The sequence below is a fragment of the Leiobunum rupestre genome, chromosome 4 (assembly GCF_980474605.1).
Source record: "Leiobunum rupestre chromosome 4, qqLeiRupe1.1.hap1, whole genome shotgun sequence".
NCBI classification, from domain to species: Eukaryota; Metazoa; Arthropoda; class Arachnida; order Opiliones; family Sclerosomatidae; genus Leiobunum; species Leiobunum rupestre.
The window spans coordinates 26,442,050-26,467,785 of NC_143387.1; the positions used below are offsets into that span (position 1 = coordinate 26,442,050).

The 25,736-nt window shown below is 37.5% G+C and overlaps 1 protein-coding gene across 5 annotated transcripts in view; it reads right to left on the minus strand.

The window, feature by feature from the left end:
* LOC149947307 (uncharacterized) overlaps window positions 1-25,736 on the minus strand; it is a 100,272-nt gene that overhangs the window by 19,888 nt on the left and 54,648 nt on the right. For 4 of the 5 annotated variants that reach the window (XM_090171552.1, XM_090171549.1, XM_090171550.1 and 1 more), the window contains exons 1-3: window positions 19,976-20,099; window positions 13,119-13,246; window positions 10,244-10,590 (exon numbers count right to left, since the gene is read on the minus strand). In XM_090171552.1, the coding sequence (XP_090027678.1) occupies window positions 10,244-10,590; window positions 13,119-13,246; window positions 19,976-20,009 (509 nt within the window). In that variant the 5' untranslated portion in view covers window positions 20,010-20,099. Of the gene's footprint in view, window positions 1-10,243; window positions 10,591-13,118; window positions 13,247-19,975; window positions 20,100-25,736 lie in introns of those variants that run through there. The other variant, XM_090171551.1, reaches the window with a different exon arrangement.

The following is a 25,736-nucleotide window of genomic DNA, read 5'->3' on the forward strand; positions in this document are numbered from 1 at the left end:
GTACTTGATTAGGAGCTGGTTTTATTCAAGTAATTATGAAATTAAATTTAAAAGGAGTATAAAGTAAGTTTCCATGCTGAAAAATTATCCTTTAATTTAAATGAACCACAGTTTCCACAACTTTGTAGGTACCGTTTATTGTCCCCAAAAAGGTGTAAAAACCCCTCTTTGAACTTTGAAGTAATTACGAGGATAGAAAAAACAAATACCCGAATATGCAAATTTTTCGTACTCGCTAATCGACTAGTATTCTCAAATTACTTATTCGAGGTCCAGTTCGAGTACTCGACCACAAAAGATGCCGAGTACTCGATGATGTTCGAGTACTCGCACAGCCTTAATTTTTACACAATACATTTATTAGGCCGTATGAATTAATAGTCTTAGCGGTAAAGGCATATTAACATATAGTAAATATTTCCATAAAACCGTTCCTATTTGACCATAAACAGAATATATAAATAAATATCCGTTGACAAAGCAGAGTCAATAAAAAGGGTATTGGCCTTCGCATTAGATGAAAGTGAAGGTTTTGGCTCCAACGACGTATAAGTTAATGAGATGTCGCCAGTATACGGACGGGGTAAATAGGCCCATTTTATTATCTGCCACAATAACAGGGTCCCCAGTCGGCCGGGGACTAAATAGTAGAGCTTTTATAGAGACAAATGACGTTCACTCTCTTGACGAATAGGCGGTTTATTTTCCTTTCCGAACTAACAGCCAGGGACCCGATGCCACCATTAATCATTTCGTCTTAGATTAACCGACCATCGGGAAATATTTACGACTTTAACATTATTAATAGCGGCTCTCTACATTTCTCAAACTTCCACCCCCCCCCCGCGATTCTTCAAGAAAGGTAAGACTGTACAAAAGGTGTCGGCATCCTTAATCCGCGACAGAAGCAACCTAACCCACAGCGCTAAAGACGTTCAACCCGCCTTTATCAGTTGTCTCAAGTTAGGGTGGATTTTCAGTATAATCTTCCGGCAGGCGCGAGTCCGATATTCCATTCCGAATGTAATCCAAACGGTACTTTCAACCGTCCCTGCCGCGGAATGTAACGACTAATCGGAGTTGTACTCTAAGCGCCAACCCAATTTGGTAGTGGTGGTAATGGCGGGGGAAGGTTCTTCGTACTTACGCGAGAAAGCCCCGGATCATACAGGGTGTTTAGCTCCTTGGAGTGGTCTTTTCCTTCCTCGTAAAGGGTCTGCCTATTTGTATTGAAAATTATCGGGCTCGTTGAAAATGGCGAGTGCGTAGCCTACGTTTTAAGCCGCATTTTTAAAGCTCGCTAGTAGCGGGTAAAAATAGTTGAAATCCGCTTCCGCCGACAGAAATTTCATTTTCCGCTTCGATTTGTTTCAAACAAATATTTTCCGCTTCCGCTTGGAAAACCCATTGAATTTGAAATTGTCCGTAACTTTGCCTATCTTTAAAATTTCAAGATAGCTAGTACTGGAAGCGTATTTTAAGTATTTTTACTCGCTACTAACGAGCGTCAAAATGCCACAACGGCGAGCGTCGACGCGAAACTATTGTACTAGGCCTAACGGGGAATTTTAGGGTCGAAGCTAACCATCGTGGCATTTTTGGTCAAGTGAAAACGAGCCCTTACACCAGAGCCACGGGCATCTGGTCTGACCCGGTAAAGGACTAGCTAGCACCCTGTACAGGTACGCGGTTCAAGGAAGACTTTTAGGGTCGGGGGGAGGGGTAGGGGAATCCTCTGGAGAATAGAAAGTGGTAAAAAGAGGAAACCGCGAAACAAGAGAAAGTGGAGGATCCCTGGAATGAAAGTTTCTTTTTGATCTTTGGCTCCTCGAAGCAAGATGGAGGGGCCGCTTCTTTTTCCTCCGGGCTATTTACCCTTGTTAGCTCAATATCGACGTATATAATAACGGCAACCCCAACTTTTCATAAGCGAGCCAACTTCCCCGCGCAATTTCGGTAGGCCGTATAATCTTATCTCACGAAACGGCTTCAAGTTGCGAGGGCCACGTCATACGGGGAAGTACTTAAAGGCGCCAACTTTATTTTACTCTATTTGCCACTCAAAATTTAGGTCCTAGCGTGTTTTTAAGGTTGGTGTTGTTTTATGGAATATCCGCAGTTTAGACCAGCTCGCTTGAAAGTGTATCGGCTTCAATCTAGGTATCACATTTCGCTGGGTCACTGGCAAAATTTAATTATTAATTTACGTTGTTAAAAAGGAATATAGTTCATTTTCCCCAGATGTCAGCTTATTTATAGCATTGTTTTTCTTAATAGGATAATGAATTGTACAGTCTTTTAGTTTAAATAAGATAAAATTCCAAAATAACTTTCGAAATAGCGACGTATAATCAAGAATAAAAATAGTCTAGATTCACTTTTGCTATCTATCAATAGGTAAATCGGTTGTTCAATACGGCAATCGGTTGTTCAATACTGCAATCGGTTGTTCAATACTGCAATCGGTTGTTCAATACTGCAATCGGTTGTTCAATACTGCAATCATTTTGTTCAATACTGCGATCGGTTGTTCAATACTGCAATCGGTTGTTCAATACTGCAATCGGTTGTTCAATACTGCAATCGGTTGTTCAATACTGCAATCATTTTGTTCAATACGGCCATCAATTGTTCAATACTGCAATCGGTTGTTCAATACGGCCATCGGTTGTTCAATACGGCCATCAATTGTTCAATACTGCAATCGGTTGTTCAATACGGCCATCGGTTGTTCAATACTGCGTTTAAAACTAGTTATTAGAGAACAATTTCAATGCTACATGATTCAAAGTTGTTCACATGAGGCTAAGAAACCACTAGTATTCTTCAAGATGGACTGCTATAGTAGAGTTTGTTGAGGTATTGTTTCCTTCCCTAGTCGATATATAGTTTTGAGTACCATTATAGATCGAAACTGACAAACGAGTTGCGCAAAAAAAACCGTGGAGGTCGCTGACCTGTCCGTAAAAAGATCTTGACATCAGCCTGCCACCTACAGCCACGGAACCAGGTGTCAAATTGGAGACGTCTCGATGAGAACGGAACTTTGACCACCTGATGTGGGCATATGCCAACAAGCTAAGAATATTAAAATTTATAATTTAAGAGCGGTCGTTGACTCATCGCCTTCCGAAAATCGGTCGTAAAAGATACCAACGTTTGATAATTAAAAATTTCAATGTCTACACCAGCTGCGCGCCCAAATCGTGTTCGCGACTACATTTAAGGATTTTCAAAGAAAATAGAGAAGAGGAAGGAAATGAGAAGCGTTACATATTCCCGAACGAAACGAGTGTAGGTGGCGCTGCGAAGCGTAACTTTTCCGAGGTAGCGCCTTAGTTCATAGGCGTCTCCTATTGTCAATTTGAGAAAATAATTCTGAATCTGGGAGTCGTAATTGTTTCCCCGGAGGAAACACAATTAACATAGTAAAATAATAATAAAATTCTCCAATTTCGTTCATCATCACCCTCTTAAAGGGGAACGGTCAAGCTTTAACCAGTTAGATAGCCCTATAGCCCATTAAAAACTAAAATTTATGGCGAAAACCGCATCAAAAAATATTGAGTGGTTAATTTTTTATAAAATAAAGAAATTTCGGGAAATCGAAAAGCGCGCGTCCGCCGCGACACCTGGTGAGAAGTCGGTGAGACAGAAAAACAACGTAAAAGCACGTGCTGCTGAAGACTCAAAAAATATGTTTTGTACATTGAGTTGGGAATATTAATCTAGAGGTCCAATCAAAACGTCGTATTTTAGTATTTCGCGAAACAAGTTTTTATAAATAAGAATACTGTCGTCTGCTCCCATCGGCGTCCCAAATAACGAGAAAACGTTATCATTCTACCCGTGGCGCCGTCTATCTCTCAATGGTTCCTTCAAATAAGACGCGTTTTCAAGCAAAAATATTTTTTTTCTTCAAAATAATGGATGGCGCGACGGGTCACATGATAACGTTTGATCGTCATTTTAGAGCAGACGGCACATTCGTATTTTTCAAAAACTTGTTTCGCGGGGAGCAGATTTGATTGGATCTCTAGATTAATATTCCCAACTCAATGGTTTTGTACGCGCGTCGCCTTCCAGTTATAAGAGACCTAAGCCTAAATTGCGCGATTTTAAAAGTTAGGATAGTTCGCAAATCGCTCATAGGGGGTTAGGGGCGCTGGCGGCAGCCCCTAAGATGGCGGTGAAAATTAAAACCCAAACACTTGGCGTTATTTTTCGTTTCAACTTTTTGGGCCAAAAGCTATTTTTTCAAGACAAAAAAGGGACGTGTTAGTATATTGAACGTCTTGTTAATCTTTTGATGCGGAAATAAGGCCATATTTGGAAAAGCTTGGCCGTTCCCCTTTAATTGCGCGCCATAAAAGGTTCTGACGCTACTGGCTGCCAAACGCTAATAGCTTCTGCTAATACGCTACCTATCTATATTTCAACGGCAACCAAAAGATTACGTAGCGATAGTTTTCGCGTAATAAACGTCTGGTTGTTAAAATTTCAGTATGGGATGTTTTTGTTATAACCGGAAGTGAGTTTACATATCCGGAGATTAAACTTATATTCCTCTATCTATTTTCCTTGGAAACCAAAAGTGTGATAAATCTTCTTTGTCAAAGTCAAAGAGAACGAAACGTTTAATTAATTGTTCGACGAGCCTCTTTGTAGCTAAATTCTATGTTTATCTTTTCCGAATCGACTCTTTTGCAAACTTCCCAATAGGAGCTGCTGCCGGCGTCCACATTCGCGTATATCTGAGCGACAAAGTTTACCTTTTTGGGGTCAAATCAACACACGGCCCCGGTAATGCGTCTTTTCCTACAGACGCGATGTTCCCTATCGGAGAATCTGCGGCGGGTATGGGCACCGCTCAACTCATTTCAGAGCTTTTGGACATTTTGAGCGAAATTGAGCGATTATTTATCGATCTCTAAAAGAGCGAAACGGAAATTCCATCCCTCAAATGCATGCGAAATGAGGAGCGCTAATTTCCATACTTAGGTGATTGAGAAATGAAATTAGCGCTAATTTCCATTCTTAGGTGATTGAGAAATGAAAGGAGCGCTAATTTCCATTCTTAGGTGAGTGAGAAATGAAATTAGCGCTAATTTCCATTCTTAGGTGATTGAGAAATGAAAGGAGCGCTAATTTCCATTCTTAGGTGAGTGAGAAATGAGAGGAGCGCTAATTTCCATTCTTAGGTGATTGAGAAATGAAAGGAGCGCTAATTTCCATTCTTAGGTGAGTGAGAAATGAGAGGAGCGCTAATTTCCATTCTTAGGTGATTGAGAAATGAAAGGAGCGCTAATTTCCATTCTTAGGTGATTGAGAAATGAAAGGAGCGCTAATTTCCATTCTTAGGTGATTGAGAAATGAAATTAGCGCTAATTTCCATTCTTAGGTGATTGAGAAATGAAAGGAGCGCTAATTTCCATTCTTAGGTGAGTGAGAAATGAGAGGAGCGCTAATTTCCATTCTTAGGTGATTGAGAAATGAAAGGAGCACTAATTTCCATTCTTAGGTGATTGAGAAATGAAATTAGCGCTAATTTCCATTCTTAGGTGATTGAGAAATGAAATTAGCGCTAATTTCCATTCTTAGGTGATTGAGAAATGAAAGGAGCGCTAATTTCCATTCTTAGGTGATTGAGAAATGAAAGGAGCGCTAATTTCCATTCTTAGGTGATTGAGAAATGAAAGGAGCGCTAATTTCCATTCTTAGGTGAGTGAGAAATGAGAGGAGCGCTAATTTCCATTCTTAGGTGAGTGAGAAATGAGAGGAGCGCTAATTTCCATACTTAGGTGATTGAGAAATGAAATTAGCGCTAATTTCCATTCTTAGGTGAATGAGAAATGAAAGGAGCGCTAATTTCCATTCTTAGGTGAGTGAGAAATGAGAGGAGCGCTAATTTCCATTCTTAGGTGATTGAGAAATGAAAGGAGCGCTAATTTCCATTCTTAGGTGAGTGAGAAATGAGAGGAGCGCTAATTTCCATTCTTAGGTGAGTGAGAAATGAAAGGAGCGCTAATTTCCATTCTTAGGTGAGTGAGAAATGAGAGGAGCGCTAATTTCCATTCTTAGGTGAGTGAGAAATGAAAGGAGCGCTAATTTCCATTCTTAGGTGAGTGAGAAATGAAAGGAGCGCTAATTTCCATTCTTAGGTGAGTGAGAAATGAAAGGAGCGCTAATTTCCATTCTTAGGTGAGTGAGAAATGAGAGGAGCGCTAATTTCCATTCTTAGGTGATTGAGAAATGAAAGGAGCGCTAATTTCCATTCTTAGGTGAGTGAGAAATGAGAGGAGCGCTAATTTCCATTCTTAGGTGAGTGAGAAATGAAAGGAGCGCTAATTTCCATTCTTAGGTGAGTGAGAAATGAGAGGAGCGCTAATTTCCATTCTTAGGTGATTGAGAAATGAGAGGAGCGCTAATTTCCATACTTAGGTGATTGAGAAATGAAATTAGCGCTAATTTCCATTCTTAGGTGATTGAGAAATGAAAGGAGCGCTAATTTCCATTCTTAGGTGAGTGAGAAATGAGAGGAGCGCTAATTTCCATTCTTAGGTGATTGAGAAATGAAATTAGCGCTAATTTCCATTCTTAGGTGAATGAGAAATGAAAGGAGCGCTAATTTCCATACTTAGGTGATTGAGAAATGAGAGGAGCGCTAATTTCCATTCTTAGGTGAATGAGAAATGAGAGGAGCGCTAATTTCCATTCTTAGGTGATTGAGAAATGAGAGGAGCGCTAATTTCCATACTTAGGTGATTGAGAAATGAAATTAGCGCTAATTTCCATTCTTAGGTGATTGAGAAATGAAAGGAGCGCTAATTTCCATTCTTAGGTGAGTGAGAAATGAGAGGAGCGCTAATTTCCATTCTTAGGTGATTGAGAAATGAAATTAGCGCTAATTTCCATTCTTAGGTGAGTGAGAAATGAAAGGAGCGCTAATTTCCATTCTTAGGTGAGTGAGAAATGAGAGGAGCGCTAATTTCCATACTTAGGTGATTGAGAAATGAAATTAGCGCTAATTTCCATTCTTAGGTGAATGAGAAATGAAAGGAGCGCTAATTTCCATTCTTAGGTGAGTGAGAAATGAGAGGAGCGCTAATTTCCATTCTTAGGTGATTGAGAAATGAAAGGAGCGCTAATTTCCATTCTTAGGTGAGTGAGAAAAGAGGGGGATACGGATTTCGTTTATCAAAAGTGAAGATCGTTAATATTTTTTCACAAAAAAAAAAGAAAGAGCGAAGAATTAGACAAATGAGCGTTACGTGAGCTGAGCGACTCTTTAACAAAAAATGCCCATCCCAGATCGTCGGAAGCTGAAATATTATACGATAGAGAGTATATATAATACTCGGGAAAGCGGGGGATAGATAATACGTGGATGACAAAAATCGGGACAGTTCGCCGGGCGCTTATATCGTCGTCGCGATGAGGGACAGAAGAGGGGGTGAGATCGAGCCGGGGCACGGGGGAGGGGCGAAGGCATAATCGATATATCCGTAGCTACAAATTCACCATTTCGATCGATTTCCCATTTGGAGAATTCAGTCACCTTCTTTCATCCTTCAAAAAGATAGAACTACTTTCGTTCTTGCAAAGCGGGGGCGGGGCGGGGGGCAAGAATTCTAAAATATCATTTTCACAGGATGTAACAGGGGGGAGGGGGGAATTCAATTTATGAAATACAATAAAAGGTAGAGAGTTATAGGAAGATGGGGAAGAAATGGAAGGTTTGGGAAGAGAAAAAAAAATAAACGAACATTCCATTTTGAGAATGGCTTATTTTCGATTTCGAAGAACGTTTTTTTCTTTCGGGGAGAGATGGCGGTCACCGTTTGAGCTACTCGGCGAGGGAGGTTTCCTCCAACTAATAAGTAACTCTATAACCCTTAACTTAATGGTCCAGTTTACTTCGATCGGGTCAACACTTTATTTGAGACGATGAAGCCGTTAAACTTTATAAATAACATTTGGGCGAAGTCACGTCGTCGCTACCGCTTGGAGAGTTGAATCTCGGGAGGGAGAGCGTTCGAGTTTCCGCCACTTTCTGCAAAACGCCCACATGCGGGTGCTAAAAGCCCCGGTCACACGCAGATTCCATTCCAACAGAATTTCAGGATTCTCTGTGACCCTGGTTTGGATATCGCGCGCGCGGAGATGACGTTCTACTAACAACGAGGGGTCGGACATTTACCAAATCCCATACACTATGTCTAAAATCGCCAAATCTTTTAACTCTCTCTATGGTAAATTAACATTGAAATACCAAAATCACTTCAAAAATTAATGATAAAATCGTCAAAATCTCTACGAAATCCCGTACAAAATAATGACAAATGTCCGACCCCTCGACTAACAAGGAGAGTACCCGAGGTGTTTATTGCCGATTTTGTTCAAAGTCGGCCGTAATGTAGACCTATATGAGATATGAAATTTCCCAAAAGGAGTAGTTGCACTACCCATTTGATTTGACATGGCAACCGAAAATGTTTTTGATCAATTAAAACAAATAAATCTCCATTTAAAAAAGCATGGGATTTTCTCTGTTTCACCAAGAATGTACTTATTTATACTCAGGGAGAATGAATATGTCGAGATTATTTTTAGCGTTTCTCCAATTCCACCCGTTGGGCCCCCGGTATGCTCCTCCGCTTTAATAAAATCAAATAATACTGCAATCTCATTGGTTCTTAAAAATTACGTTTTTCGACGCGATTAACGCTGCTGCGAGGACGCAAAAAATAAGACCGCCTCCTTTTTTCTCCCCCCCCCCCCCTTAGCGTGACGGGGTTAGGGCCTCAACGTGTCCGTCGATAGTCTCGACATATTCATTCTCCCTGAGTAGAAATAAATACATCACGAAATGGGTAATTTGGACCACATTTAAGTAAATTCCATCACGTTTGGGTAAATTGGAACATTATTGGGGTAAAATTGTCCCAATTTTCTGGTAAAATAAGCAAAATATTTTATTTTTGTTTTAAATGGTCAAGAACATTTTCGGTGGCCATGGCAAATCGAATGAGTTGTGCAACGTCACCTTTTGGGAAATTTCATATCTCATATAGGTCTACATTTCACCCGATTTTGAACAAAATCGGCTATAAACACCTCGGGTACTCTCCTTTTAAGTGAGGTTGTAGGTGAATACCGTCTTCATCCGATCATGTTTACTTCCCAGAAGATGAAGAGCAATAATTTACGTCCCACGTCATTTCATTACAGCCATTTCAAACATTAAATTTAAAGGTTAAACGATCATTACAAATTTATAATTTAAAGGTTGAATGATCTTTGAAAACATTTTAAATTTAATCTTCGAGTAAAACAAACAGGAGATTGAATTTCAAGCATTGAATACATCGTTAATTTATTTTTATTTATATGAAATTAAATTTGGTTTTCAATATTTCGGAATTAAATTAAAATTAGTATAAGATACTTTTGAGTGAAGAGAGTACCCTGATTCATTTTTGACAGTACCCAATTAGCCACGGTAGTTTTACTTTACTACGTCAATTAGCCACAGCGGAGTTACTTTACTACCTCATTTAGCCACAGCGGAGTTACTTTACTACCTCATTTAGCCACAGCGGAGTTACTTTACTACCTCATTTAGCCACAGCGGAGGTACTTTACTACCTCATTTAGCCACAGCGGAGTTACTTTACTACCTCATTTAGCCACAGCGGAGTTACTTTACTACGTCAATTAGCCACAGCGGAGTTACTTTACTACCTCATTTAGCCACAGCGGAGTTACTTTACTACCTCATTTAGCCACAGCGGAGTTACTTTGCTACGTCATTTAGCCACAGCGAAGTTACTTTGCTACGTCATTAAGCCACGGTAGTTTTATTTTATTAGCTGAATTAGCCACAGCGGAGTTACTTTACTACCTCAATTACCCACCCGTAACCGAGTTACTTTGCTACGCCATTTATCCATGGTAGTTTTATTTTATTACCGAAATTAGTCACAGCGGAGTTACTTTACTACCTCATTTAGCCACAGAAGAGTTACTTTACTACCACATTTAGCCATACCGGAGTTACTTTATTACTTCATTTAGCCATAGCCTTTGTTTTTCCAAACAATACCATAAAATACGTAAAACGTTAAAAACCATCAATTGATTTTTGGGATATTTTTCTAACCCACAAAATAAAAATTTCCAAAACTAGCATTTTCGATCATAATTAGAGTTTTTTTTAAAAAAATGTGAAATTAAAACTTACACGTTGTTTTCGGAATCGGTGGAGACTAGGGACTGGTATGGCGAGACGGGAATGGCGCCAACGGTGGCCGTGGTCAAGGAACCCGTCAGTAAGCTGCCCCCGTCTTCGACGTCCACTCCCATGGAGTTGATGTCCAGTTGAGCGTAGCTGCGCCGCGTCTTCCCCTTTCCCGGCGGGGCCACTCCGAGCCCCAGCCCGTCCAGCCCCAGGCCCATCACCCCGCCGGGGGTCGTGTTGGAGTGCGGGATGCTGCCGGAACCCGGGCGCCCGAAATGACACACGGCGTCCAGTTCTTCGTACAGCGCTTGATACGGGTCGTTTTCGCCCAAGCCGTCTTCGTCCAAATCCTGCGAGAAATACAAATCACATTTCAATAGATCCGATTTTTCGATACGCCTCGCGGCAAGAGGAGCCGGATTTGATCTCAACTTGTTGCACTGAGGTGAAAACTCGGAACAATTCCTTCCGCATTGAATTTGCAAGTTATCTCCCCACTGGTTTAAGGGGTTTTCCCCCGCGTTATCCGGTTTCCCCTTTCCATAAAAACTTGTCGAGGTTAACGGTAATAGTTAGTGTAGTGAGCTGTTGGCTCGCGTGGCGTGAAGGGATTGCCACCACCCTCCTACGCATTGTAACCCGGCCACCTGAACTAAAGGCTTTAAAAGTCGCTTGATGACTTAGGCCTAAGGTGGTGCCTTGGGTATTGGCGAGGGGCAGATCACTTTGTTACAGGATGTCCTAATAATCATAATTAAAAATTTAATCATGATTTAATCATTTTTAATCTTTGTACAGCCAAAGCTACAGATTTAATTTTAATCTAATCTAATCATGATTTAATCATACGAGGGTGTCCAAATAATCATTGGAGTGAGCTGCCCCTCGGGCATTGGCCTATTACAGGAATCCATACCTCTATACTTGGAATGCTTATCGCGGCAGATTTTCGTCTCGATGTGGTTGACGGTTTTTTTGTCGTCCCTATATGTGAACTTAACAAACAACAACGTGAGAGGGGAGCGCGCGTAAAGACGATATTTTCTCTCGTAGGCGAGGCCAAAGCCGTCAGAGTGATCTTACCATACGCGATACCGAAGGATAAGCATTCCAAGTAGAAGTATGGATTCCTGCTGATTATTATTATTATTATAATAATCAAGATCTGCTTAAGGAGAGGTCGGCGTACGGATTAATCTCTGTTTGTCACAAGCGTAGTCGTGTTTTGGGAAAGGAAGTACAAAGAAGGGATAATATAACCTTGGACTAATGAATATCGGTGCCTCTGAATTTCTTTAGCAAGCAAAACATGCGTAACAGTAACTGCGCAAGTGCGAAGGTATCACAAAGAGCGGCCATGTTAGTTTTTTAAAAGATCACTTCTTGTGAAAGCTTCGCACATGCGCAGTGTGCAGTGTTCCCGGGTGGTAAATACCACCTGACATTTATTGTGGCAAATAGTGGCAAAAAGTGACATGGCAAATAATGATTTTAGTGACAAATTGACATATAGTTGCAAATATTAGAAAAAGTAAAAATACTAATAAATTTTTTGTATGAAATACCATAAAAGCATTTTTAGGCTATTTTTGTAATTATCCTACGCGGGGTTGCCAAGAATTGGGCTATTTTTTATATTTATTTTATTTTATTCATTGCTAAAAGTTATAGTAAATAAAGTGTTCCAAGAGTACTTTTTTTCCCCTATTTGTCATTATATGCCATTATTGGTCACTATATGCCATTATTGGTCACTATATGCCATTATTGGTCACTATATGCCATTATTGGTCACTATATGCCATTATTGGTCACTATATGCCATTATTTGTCACTATATGCCATTTTTTGTCAGTATATGCCATTATTTGCCATTATATGCCATTTTTTGTCACTATATGCCATTATTTGTCAAATTTGCCATCATATTGTCACTATTTACCAGTGACATGGCCAATATTCGAAAAAAGTGACATTTTGGGAACACTGGCAGTGTGTATCGCATCATCTACCCTCTGGTAACTGGTTAAAGGAGTTTCCCCCCGAGTTCTTCGGTTTCCCCTTCTATAAAAACTTGTTGAGGTTAACGGTAATAATTACCTACGCGTCATAAGCCGGCCATCTGATTTAAAGGCAATAAAAGTCGCCAAATGACTTGGTTCTCAGGTGGTGACTTTTGCATTAGCCCAGCTGATTATTATTATTATTAAGAAGTGGGTTTTACGTTTTCGAGAAGATTAATTAGTCCAAGATAAGATGCCGTAATATGACGTTAAATTATGGTACACCGAATAAAGCTATCTACTGAATCATTTTAAATATTAGGATATTGTTACAAAACAAAATAATTATAATGTTTATGATAAAATATACAGGGTGTTTGAAAAGGTTATGCAAAAATTTTCAGGAGTTGTAGGGGGTGAGTTGAGAAGTATGCCTGTTTTTTTTCAAGCAGCAGGGACTTTAAATACTGCTTAAGTTTACTTTTTTACGCTGGTTACCTCGATTTGTCCTTTTGTACCTATCACACGAACCCAAACATTAATGTTCGAATTTCCCTGCTGCTTGGTTTTGCGCTTGTTGCAGCCAACTTCCAGGGGCTAATAGGCCACACTTTGAAACTCTCTGGCGCTCTTTTAACTCATCGTAGGAAAATGGGAAAAAACAGGCATACTTCTCAACTCACCCCTACAACTCCTTAAAATATTTGCATAACCTTTTGAAACATCCTGTATTTTGAATACAATGTTAGTATAGATGGCACAAAAGAGCACAGTGAGATTTTTCGCCGACCCGAAACTGACGAACGAGTTCTACAAAAAGCGAGAGTGCGCTGACCTCCGCGTATAAAGATCATGGTATCGTTATGGGCACTCACCTCTCCGAGCAGTCTGTCCTCTTCGTCATCGTCTTCGTCGTCGTCCGTGTGGTCATTCGAGTTGGCCGAATGCACGTCCGGCGAGGCCAGATTGTAGTTTGGGTTGGCGTAACTCAAAAGGCCGTGCTCTACAAATACAAATTGACAAATACACATTTAGCTTCATCATTTTCCGAATACATTTAATGAAAATTCATATTGTATTGTTATTCGTTAAGGGGGAAGAATACAGTAAAAGCCTCTTTTTCGTTCAAGCTGAACGTTTCTGTTTTAACAATTACATAATTGCATTATATTTTTCTTATTAGGCTGAACCTTCCTCTAGTGCTTAAAATAATTTTGATAATTCTAATATTAATAGTTAACGAGATATAAGGTCCTAACTAAAGGGTAGTTTGGGCGCTTGCCCAACTTGTTTAACTCCGGGGTCCTAATTAAAACGTAATAACTTAATTATTTTTTAATTTAAAATTGTCAAAATTATTTTAAGCACTAAACAAGAGGCTGTTCTACACTTAAATTAATTTTATAAGTTAAAATACAAAATTAAAAGAGTTCAGCTTGAAATAGTCGACAATGGCCACTGTAGTCTTCCCCCTTAATATTAATGTTGTCACTCAAGATGGTAGATATGGCTATTATTATTATAAGGATTTATGAAGGAAGCTGCCCCTAAAACGTTTAGACAGTTCACATTTTGCGTAACGAGATAACATATCATGGGTATCCATCTTTTTATACTGCTTCTTAAAAATTGTACCTCCGCCACTGATTTTTCAAAATTCGATTTGGAAGTAAAATTAGCGCAGGGCGAAATACACCGAAAAATGACTTTCTAAAAACATAAAATATGGTTATTATGTTAGTGTATTTTTTACATTTTATAACGTAAGGGGGAGTGATAAACGCGCTACATTTTATTCTGTAATGCGGTGTACCCATCCGCCATTTGGCGAGAAATTCGCGCCCCTTGGGCACTGCTTCGAGCCTACAAAAGTACAAGTTTTATTTATTTATCATCTCATTGACGATTTCATCAAGTTTTGCTTTTATTTAATTATCCATTAATTTGGTCTCAAATTTGGCTAATTTATTGAAAAAAATAAATGAAAAAGGTTTTCGGAATCCACCAAATTTTGGATTTTGTTTAGTGAAAAATCTTGCATAAAGTTGACAAAGTTGGTTAACTCTACTCTGCTAATTCTGCCCCATTTTAATTACGTCCTTTATTCGTAGCTCCATTTCATCAAATAATAAAGGCAAATATTATAAATATTCAACTAGAAAAACTTCTTCCACTGACAAGGAGAGTACCCGAGGGGTATATTGCCGATTTTGTTCAAAGTCGGGCGTAATGTAGACCTATTTGAGATATGAAATTTCCCAAAAGGAGACGTTGCACTACCCATTCGATTTGCCATGGCAACCGAAAATGTTTTTGACCACTTAAAACCAAAATAAGCTTTTTCCCTTAGTTTACCCAAAAATTGGGACAATTTTACCCCAAAAATGTTCCAATTTACCCAAACTTGATGAAATTTACCTAAATGTGGTACAAATTAGCCATTTCGTGATTTTCAAATGTTTTAAACCGAGAAAATCCCATGCTTTTTTAAATGGAGATATTTTGTTTTAAGTGGTCAAAAACCTTTTCGGTTGCCATGGCAAATCAAATGGGTAGTGCAACGTCTCCTTTTGGGAAATTTCATATCTCATATAGGTCTACATTACACCCGACTTTGAACAAAATCGGCCATAAACACCTCGGGTACTCTCCTTGTTAGTGATCGAAACCAAAAAGCTTTATTTCCTTATAGAAACAAAACCATTACGGGTAACTTTTGCAAACAAATTTGCTCAAGGTCAGGTCATGACGGGTTGAAGGAGCTTTGTAACCCGAGGAAAGATGACGTCACGCGAAAGCTACCTACAAATGGCCGCATTAAAGCGACAAGCTATCGCCGGTCAATTTCCTCGTGTTTAGCGCGGCAGCGGGTAGTCGCCATGAAACGACCATTCGTTTAATTGGAAATCAGGCCTTCAACGTGGCAACAGCTGCCGCTTCTTCCCCGCACCACGGAGGAACTATCCCCTCCCACCAAAAAGAACGCTTCCGGGAGAAATCCCATTATACCCAAATGCCATTTTCAACACTTCCCTCCGGAGCGCCAGCCAATCGCGTTAGAATTTTATGTTTTTATAACCGCGGAGGGGGAAACCTTCAAGTATTCGCGGCGGCGGCATACCTGCGAATTTTCTTTATAGCCTTCATTACGAAATAGGCAGGCCCAAATAAATTGGTGGAACGCGGAGGTGGTTGGGGTGAGGAGGTGGCTTACGGTCATACGCGTACTAAAGAAAGCGAAGCCTAGCTAGGGCTAAGCCGAGGTCGGGGATCAAGCGGATGGCCGGGATGTCTCGCTATTTACGAGCAAACCCCGCCTCTAGTTCCCGGCGCGGCGAATTATTGATCAGGTCCATCCTTCTCCGGTGTTATCGAGGACATCCCGGGAACTTTCGCCTCTCAGCTGCACCGTATCCCTCGACAACAATTTTGTAAATATGGGGCAAGCTGATATTAGCTTAAAGCTTTATCCGTGGCCCCAGCACCGCCGGTGATAGCCAACTAACTTCGGGGGACTCGAGGGGGCATTTTATAGGCACCTCGCGACCGAACGCGGGAATGATATAAAGTCCTCGTTCGCGAGGGATTTAATTTATACAAAAGGGTATTTATTCAAAGGCTTATCTCGGGCGAGGAACGCCTCGGGGGTGCAATTTATAGCCACAGCTTCAAGTTAGATTGTTCCTTATAGACAATCTTATTCGAGACGCGCTGGATATCAAAAGTGGCAACCGCTATTCGCTAAATGGAAATCACTTTTCGAGTTTTATTCTTTTTTACTTTCTTTCCGAGGCGTTGCCAAAGCCTATAGATAAAACGGGGAAAATAAAAATATCACCCGTGTGAACTAGGCTTTATTATAACTACACTCGCGCCGCATGGGCAAATACCGAAAAAAAATGTAAAATGCAATCTTGATGAACTTCCCGTTACTGCGAAGAAAATGTTGCGTATATAATTTAATTCTACAATCTCTACAAAAATTCAACAATATTTGCTTTAGAAAGACTATTGTAGATGGCGTTACAATTAATACTAAAATGGCGTATTTCATCCATTTCGAACAATAGATAGTTCCCAATAAATATTAAAATGGCGCATTTCATCTATTTCGAAAAACTACCGTAGATAGCTTCCCATAATTAAATTGGCGCATTTCATCTATTTCGAAAAACTACCGTAGATAGCTTCCCATAATTAAATTGGCGCATTTCATCTATTTCGAAAAACTACCGTAGATAGCTTCCCATAATTAAATTGGCGCATTTCATCTATTTCGAAAAACTACCGTAGATAGCTTCCCATAATTAAATTGGCGCATTTCATCTATTTCGAAAAACTACCGTAGATAGCTTCCCATAATTAAATTGGCGCATTTCATCTATTTCGAAAAACTACAATAGATAGTTCCCAATAAATACTAAAATGGCGCATTTCATCCATTTCGAAAAATGTGATCTATACATTAATAGCAAGTATTTCTAAAATAGAAACACCAAAATTTCGTAATTCTACTATACATAACAGAGTTTCCCACTGTCCCTATCTAGTGGTGTGATGGGGTCACTGGAGCCTGTGGGGGGCTCCATACCCGGCTCTCAAGGTCATGTGATCGGGGCGCTGGGTCACTGGAACCTCATGGGTGTTACACACTCGTCATTCTGTGACCTACTAAGGAGGGTAGTTTGCAGTGGAAGAGGAAGCCACTCTAGTCCTCAGCTGTGCGAGGGTGGGTCTCGGGCAGCCCATGGTGTCGCCTTTTGTTGGGCCGTGATGAGGGCGTTTGTTTGCTATATGTGAGGCGGTCAAAATGGCTGTCTCACTGGCCGAACGTTGTTTCGCAAAGCGCACTTTTGTCCAGGGCTGGTTGTTTAAGGTGGCCGCTGTAGTGCTTAAGGCGGAGCAGCGGGGTACAAATACATATACTTATATATACATAACAGAGTGCAATTCCTAAAAAGTCCAGAGATAATTTTAAAATAAATTTCGAAATGCCATCTGTGGAAATGAACTTGAACCAGTAGAAGCCGCTACGCACTAAGGTGGCATTGATTCAAGGTTGGTATACGTTATTCAAGGTTGGTATGCGCACTAAAAGCGGGTAAGGGATCTGATAATTTGGAGTGTCCAACCAAAATATCTAACGAGTCCTCAAAGTACTCTGTTTCCGCCTTGTTTTAGAGATTTTTGGGATCTCGAAAAACAAATATTCATTAATAGAAACACTTGTAACTGTTAAATTTAATTTGGCATAATAATTTCTTTTTTAAAATCGCTTGGTTTTCACCGATACTGTCATGTTTTCTTAGGTTTTTAGACAAAATATCTTTATCTTCAGGCTACGCATCACCAGCCTATGTCAACGAGCAACTTTTAACACGATTATTTTAAATGGCCGGGCTATATGGCTTAAACTCACTATTACCGTTAAACTCAACGAGTTTTTATGGAAAGGGGCAACCGAAGAACAGAATGAAAACGCCTTAGTTAGTGTAGGGAGCTATTGGCTCGCGTGGCATGAAAGGCTTGCCACCACCCTCCTACGCATTGTAACCCGGCCACCTGAATTAAAGGCTTTAAAAGTCGCTTGTTGATTTAGGCCTAAGGTGGTGCCTTGGGTATTATTTTAGCCTAGCTTTAATCAATGGAATGAGAACTTGCTAAAACAACGCGGAGGGAGTTGTTCCAAGCTTTTGGCGAGAGTCACAAGCTGGGATCGAACCCGGTTCCTTAAGTTTTTTTCTTAAAAATCACCTTAATAATTATCATTGTTTCGTTAGGAAGTGAATTGACTTTTGATGAAAGCTGCGGACTAAACTGTAAGGCGGAATAGGCGGTGTAGGCAATTAGGCGATTATGTAAATCGAGAATTGATGGCGTGGAAGAAATAAACAAGATAGCCCCTAAACACGCGGTACATTTCACGCGTAATTACGAGTCGCGCACACCACTACAGCGGCGTTCCAGCTAACGAGCGAAAGCGAGAACGAATCAATTGGGTTAACGACACCGCGCATTATTAACGCACTAGCACTCGCCGAATCAAATCCTTGTATCGCGTCTAAAGCTCTGGGTATTACCGCCTTCGACAATCACCACACAACAGATTCTATGAATCTTAGACTTATGTTAATATCTATATAATTCTATGATATTGTTCCATAAGTTTGTCACTTTGAGGAATATTTTACCGAGAACTATTAATGGAGTGACGTCATCTCAAGAAGAAAATCTCCCCCTAGCGAGGCGCTGTCAAAGGCTACGTGTGACGCGGTAAAGGAGCGGACGCAAAACTGCGACGAAGCCCGTAATGCAGTCTGTCTTGTGAATAGCTCTCAGTAAAATCTTAGCGTGTGAAGAATTGTAAGTGTCACAGTTATGTAACAAAATATTATACACTTATCAGTGGCGTAGACAAGGGGGGATTTCCGGGTCCTACCTTTGACTGTACTTAACTTCCACCCCCTTCTCGACCCCCTCTTAACATTCACATACTTCGACCCCACCCCCCTTGACGAATTTCTTGCTACGCCACTGACACTAATGGTATTACGCGAATTCGCAGTTTAAGGAAGATCAAATCAGTTCACAATTTAAACCTTCACACTGCTAATAAGAATTGAAAATGGATTTTGAAGTATTATTTAAATTCTCATATCAATATTTTTGGGTTTTTCAAACTGATTTAATATTATTGGGATATAGTTGCACTTTTTATCACTTTCAGTGTACGTAAAAAAATTCCGGAATTAAATTCCCCGACTTTTCCAGGTTTTCTCTGACCAAATTGCCAAATTTTCCCTGACCATTTTTGTAGAATAAATGAATGGTTTGAGGTAAAAATCTTGGAAAATATTTTCTTTCAAAAATATATTTGCCTGATTTTTTAGGGTCATTTTAAAATTCCCTTACTTTTTATTGTCATTTTAAAATTCCCTTACTTTTCCCTGACCCTTTGGAAACCTTTTAAAATTCCCCGACTTTTCCCTGACCTTTTGGAAACCTTATAATTAAATTCCCCGACTTTCCCTGACCTTTTGGAAACATTTTCAAATTCCCTGACTTTTCCAGGTTTTCCAGGTCGTGTACGAACCACGTTGAAATTATCAACGTGATTTCAAGATTTCTAAACTTTTCTTATATTATTGCATTTTTCGTCACATTGAATTTTTTTTTAAAGATTTCTAAACGTTTCTTATTTTATTGCATTTTCCATGATTCAAAAAAATTTCGTATATTCTTCAATTTTCCATCACATTGAAATTCCTAAAATTATATTATTTTTCAAGATTTTCTCGCAAATAAAATATAATTTCTTGTAGAATATTAAAATAAGTGTTATTTAGAAATAAGTTTGGAAAAATACACTCAAAATTCTGAAACATTTCAGTTGGATTTATAAATTTAATCCTAATTTAGAAAAAGCGTGTTTAATTTTGCTATTGAGACAGCTTAGTAGCACGTCCATAATCGAAAAAGAAACGAAATTTTAAAAAACCAAAACAATATTAATCAAAAAGACGGGCACGAACCCCAAATACAATATCGTAGAAATAATTAATTGTCTGTTTGGATATGTGGCAAACCGCGGAACGTCGCGGGCGTACAAACCCCATCGGAAAACGATCCAAACATTTAGAACAATTAAATTTAATTAACGCCCAGTCATTAATCCTCGAATTAATCGATACGCGAAAGAGGAGAAGTCCATAAATATTCCCTCTAAACGAACCTTTAAGGCAAAGCACTTTTATCCAAAACACCATCGGATCGACGTTGACAGAAATTCCGAAAGCCAGACAAAAAAGCACCGGGATCCTCAGAGTTATTATTCAAATCGCGAAACAATCGAAACATCCGCCACTGCTACACGCGCCGCGACACGTAAATCCGATTAGTGGAATAGTCGAAACCCGAATTATACAATTGCTTTTTAATACAATGAAAACTTGAAAAGCTAGCGCCGACCACGTTGAGCCGAACGCATCGAGCTCGGAAAATGAGGGAATACTTTTAGATTATTTTCGCTTTACCACGATCGGCCTTTTTTTTGCAAGGGGGGGGGCAGAAAAAATGGGGGCGCGTTATTATAACAGGTTTGGATTTTAGCCTCTCTAAAATTAGGGCAGTGGTCCTTCTTCTTTCTATCATTTCATCTCGGAATCGGACATTTTTGGAATCAATTCCCTTCCCCCTATTTCTTATACTAGATACGTTTTAGTAACCTCAAAGATATAATCATTTCTTGATCTCATCATTTTATTTGGCAGATAAATTACCGTAGCTTTAATTGTACGGATTGCTTTTAACCCCGTCTTACTTAACCTTATTTTTAGTATTTCCTGATTTTTTTTAGGAAATAAGTGTCATTTAATGGTCTCCATAAATTTATTTAAAAGGTATTTAAACGCGTAATAGACGGAGATTTTTTGTATTGTTCGAAATAAATGATATTACGAATTCATTTTTGAGAGATTACCCAAAAAGGGGATTCTGAATGAAGATTTTGACGACCTTATTTTTAGGAACCAAATGTTTTTAAGAAAAATATTTCGCCAAGTGGCTCGGAAAAATTAGGATAAATTTGGCAAAATCCACGCTTATCCTTTCAAAATACGACCCTCTACGGTACGCCCTGTTCTCAATTAGGTTTATTTCGGAATGCAATTGTGGATTATTTGAAAGTTATTAAGCGTATAGAATTTCGTATATTCCAATACTTATAAAAGATTTCAAATATTAATTCACATTCATTATTCTTTTAGTACGAAATAAATTTACTTTAAAAATGTTTTTTTGCTATTTTAATATTGAAATTTTTTATCTTCTCCAAATATAATAAACACGAAATAATTGCGGACAAAACTAAACTTTACTTAGGGCCAAAACGCGGTACTAATTCAATTTAACTAAGATTAATTTAAATTTTAGTTTACATTACCGCTACGTTCAAATTATTAATGAATTTATGAATAAAAATTGGCATTAAACGTTAAAAAATCAATAAAATCCAAATGATAATTAAAATCAATAAAATCGAAATGATAATTAAAATCAATAAAATCGAAATGATAATTAAAATCAATAAAATCAAAATTATAATTAAAATCATTAAAATCAAAATGACAATTAAAATCAATAAAATCAAAATGATAATTAAAATCAACAAAATCAAAATGATAATTAAAATCAATAAAATCAAAATGATAATATCAAAATGATAATTAAAATCAATAAAAATTCGATTTAAGTAAAATAAATCAATAAAAATTCGATTTAAGTAAAATAAATCAATAAAAATTCGATTTAAGTAAAATAAATCAATAAAAATTCGATTTAAGTAAAATAAATCAATAAAAATTCGATTTAAGTAAAATAAATCAATAAAAATTCGATTTAAGTAAAATAAATCAATAAAAATTCGATTTAAGTAAAATAAATCAATAAAAATTCGATTTAAGTAAAATAAATCAATAAAAATTCGATTTAAGTAAATTAAAGAAAAATCAACAACAACGAATTAAGCAGTAATATTTGATAAAATACCAGCATAGTCTCAATTATTCTAAGCACGAGGATGTTAGAATTAAACTCTTTACATGTCGGTTATTTTGATAAATTACGTACGCCGACACGGTCTAAATTCTGAATACCCAAATAATCAAAATAACAATATTTGCAAAGCTTGTTTATTAATAAATAAAGCTTTAGGGAGCTCAGTTTGTAGAATAGGAGGCTAGGAGCTTTAATAATATAGAGTTATGAAGCGCATTTACACGCCTTTCAATTTTAATTTTCCTCGAACGAGACACGCGCTTAAGAAAATCCAAGACCATATCAAACGGGCCATTGTTTAAAGGGTATTTAGAGGTCATAAACAAAGCGCTACAATTACGTACATCTGTTGAGCTACGCAAAAGCGAATCAATTAAAAGACCTGTTTTTTTGTCGTTTCTACCCTTGACCACCGGACCGTGAAACGTCAGAAACGTTTAATTGACCCTCTTAAATGTCAACATTGAAGAATCTTTATAATATAGGAACGTGACGATGGGGATAACGCGCAATATGATCAACTTCAATACGCTCGAAACAGTGTCATATCACTTCCATTTTTTCAATCTTCATTTTTTCCTGGTTTTTAATTTATTTTAGTCACGGTCGTATGGGAAAATCTTATTTCATTTTTTATACAATATGGATTTTTCATTTTATACTTTATATTCTGGGGGGTATTTTGTTTTAGCATAAACGAAGAAAAAATTCCTGGTTGTCACTTTCTCACTTATTAACCAGTCGGTAATTAGAAACTGACACAACTCTCTGCTCGCGCTTAATTACGGTTTTTCACCCTTCTCCATTCCAGGATAAAAGTTGTTATCGGTACCGTTATTATATAATATGAGAAATAAACTTTAATTTTCATTTTTGGAACAATTTGTTCGATCATTTGGGTCAGCGTTTTAAATGCGCTCATTTATTTAGATGGTTACAAATTTAAATCCGAATAAATGCTGTTATATAGAAGTATTTGATTATTTAAAATACATATACGTTTTACATTTTTTATAAATAGGTTATATTTGTAAATAGTAGTACCACATTTTTGACTGAATAACAATCAATTTTACAAAACCAAGTTTTAAAATATGAAATTTCAAATAAATTAAATGTAGTTAATACGCAACTAAATCAAATACACCCGCGTATGAATTAAAGTATAAATGATTAAGAAATTTACAAATATTTTTAAAATAATTTTTTTTTAAATGTTAAATAAAAGCAAAATGAAAATCAAGATAAAGATAAAAATAAAGATAAAAATAAAAATAAACTATGACAGTTGTTTAAAATAAATTGAAGAAACTTAATACGCAAATAATTTAATCACACCCGCGTAAATAATTGAAATTAAATTATAAAAATTATAATAAATTATATAAAACTATAATTATAAAACACTAAAATCAAACCTCCGAAATTATTCTGCATAAAATATTTCTGAAATATATAGTTAGTAATAAGGAATATATCCTCCTCAAACATAATCTTTTATGAATTTAAATTATAAATAATAATTTAAAATTAAAATATTTTAATTTAACTTATAATCACCAAACTAACACTATTCTGTACTATTATAAAATGCCAAAAAAAAATTAAATCGCTTACATCCATGAAATTTAAATTTAATAATTATTTAGAAATAAACATGACCGTATCGTATCGTAAACATTTTATTTTTCAAATTTAAAACATTAAAATTCAAGAGAATAAGACAAACACGCCGTAATCGCTTCTACCCATAAAATTTAAATTTGAAATAATATACCTTGACATTCTCTAACACTAAACGGCATGGTTGTGAGAAACGGGTGAACGAACTGCGAAATATAAATGAGAGATAGCGCTTCAGTAATAACCTCAGAAACTTTCGTAAAGTGATCCGTTATTACACCCTTTCAAATCTGTCTCGCTATTAATCTGCAAATTTAATCTAGAACAACACGAGAAGTTAACCAAAATCCGATATAATTACGTTTCAAAATAAAAGGTTTTCCCGTTTGAGACCGCGAAATTAAAGGAAAACGTAAAATAAAAAAAGCTGCGAAAGGTAGGTTTTAAAAAAAGTGAGTTTTTAACTTTGGCCTCATCTTGAGATTTATAAAAATATAAATGATTTTTCCCTAGCTCCGAAACGCACGCCCGAAGCGTCGAAAAGTGTTTCTCCAGAAAAATAGTTGATCGTACCCCATACAGCCGAGGATTAAAATCGAAAAGTTGGTCACCAAAAAATATATTTATATATTATCGTGGTTTTTTGGTTAATTTTCGTTTCCTAGTATTTAACTTATATATAATTGCTCTTAGGGTTTTATAGTATTTTTCTGCAAATTTGAAAAATTAAATTAATTTGTTTCCGTATTATTTTTTTGTTCGTGTTGTATTTGATTGTACCAAGGGACGCGACTGTTCTGCTTCAAAGATAAGTGAATTTAGCGCGATGTTTTTCCTCATTCTTCAATTTAGGTTGATTTTGTTTGTCAAGATGGTTCCGCCGCTATCCAGATGAGCCCGATAAGATACAACCACTAACGAAGACGTTTCCGATATTTATTTCGTCTGTGGGCGATTATTGGGTGAAGATTGTGAAGAAAATTTCTGTTTTAGGATTTCGGGAATAGAAATCGTAACGCGGGTGTAGTGTTGTAAATTTTCTGCTCGGAAAATGTTCCGGAAACTTTTCCGTATTTTTTACGAAAAAATAAAAAATGTTTCCATTCCGTGATTAGTCTAGTAATATATTGTTTGAAAATTTAAAAAAAGCGGCATTTTCACCTCATTTTTTCGAATCTGAAAGTAAAACTAAGCCTCTTGACTAGTTTAAAGGAAAAGTCCAGGTTCGGTAAAACTTGGGTCTATTTGAAAGATCATGTTTAAATATACTCTAAAATCAGTCGTAAAATTGTATCTTTTTTTAATGACGAGAAATTAATTTTTAAACGAGCTAAATTTACCCGCCAAGCGAGCTGCCATTTTCTTTCACCTTCCCTCCGCAGACCGCACGCGGAGCAAGCGCGCGCAGGGAACAGAGCGCTGTTATAGCGCGAACAGCGCGTGATTAAAGTCCTAAAACGTCACCGCGAAACAAAATGGCAGCTCGCTTGGCGGGTAAATTTGGCTCGTTAAAAAATTAATTTCTCGCCATTAAAAAAAGATACAATTTTACGACTGATATTTTTGAGTATATTTAAACATGATCTTTCAAATAGACCCAAGTTTTACCCAACCTGGACTTTTCCTTTAAGCTGATTAACAATGTAACATTATTAATGTATTGTAGTATGTTTACTGATATTAGACATTTTATATCGATAAAAAGTTAAAAACATTAAAAACCCTTAAAAGGTAATTTATGTTTCTGTTTTTTTATTTTTCCGATTTGCGGAAAATTTCCCGCGATTCGGAAAAATTGCTGGAAATTTTTCAGCATTTTATTTTTCCCGAAAATTAACAACACTACACGGGTGTTTGCAAAATTGAAGAGTTCAACATTTTAATCAACTGTATTTAGTCTACGTATTTTATTTAATGGTAGCAAATTAAGGGTCTCAAGGTCATAATGCCACTCTACTTATATAGTAAGGAAATTTTTATTATTAAAAGCTATAAAAAAATTACAGCATTAAATATCTATAAAATATTCATACATATGTATACATGCTTTAAATATGTACGCCATGTAATCCGGCCTCATTCGTTGTATTGTATTTTTTGTAATAATTTCATTGTAAATGCTGCGCTCCTTTAAGGAGTGTACTATGTATGGCACAAATAAACCTTTAAACCTGCATTAATGGCATTAAAAGTCGCTAGATATATACTTCAATCAATTGTAAATATCATACCCTCTCCGGCATTGTTCACATTTGTGAGATCGGGGCCCCGGGAGTGTCGCAATTGCCCATTTTAGTAATTGTTGGCGATTTTCA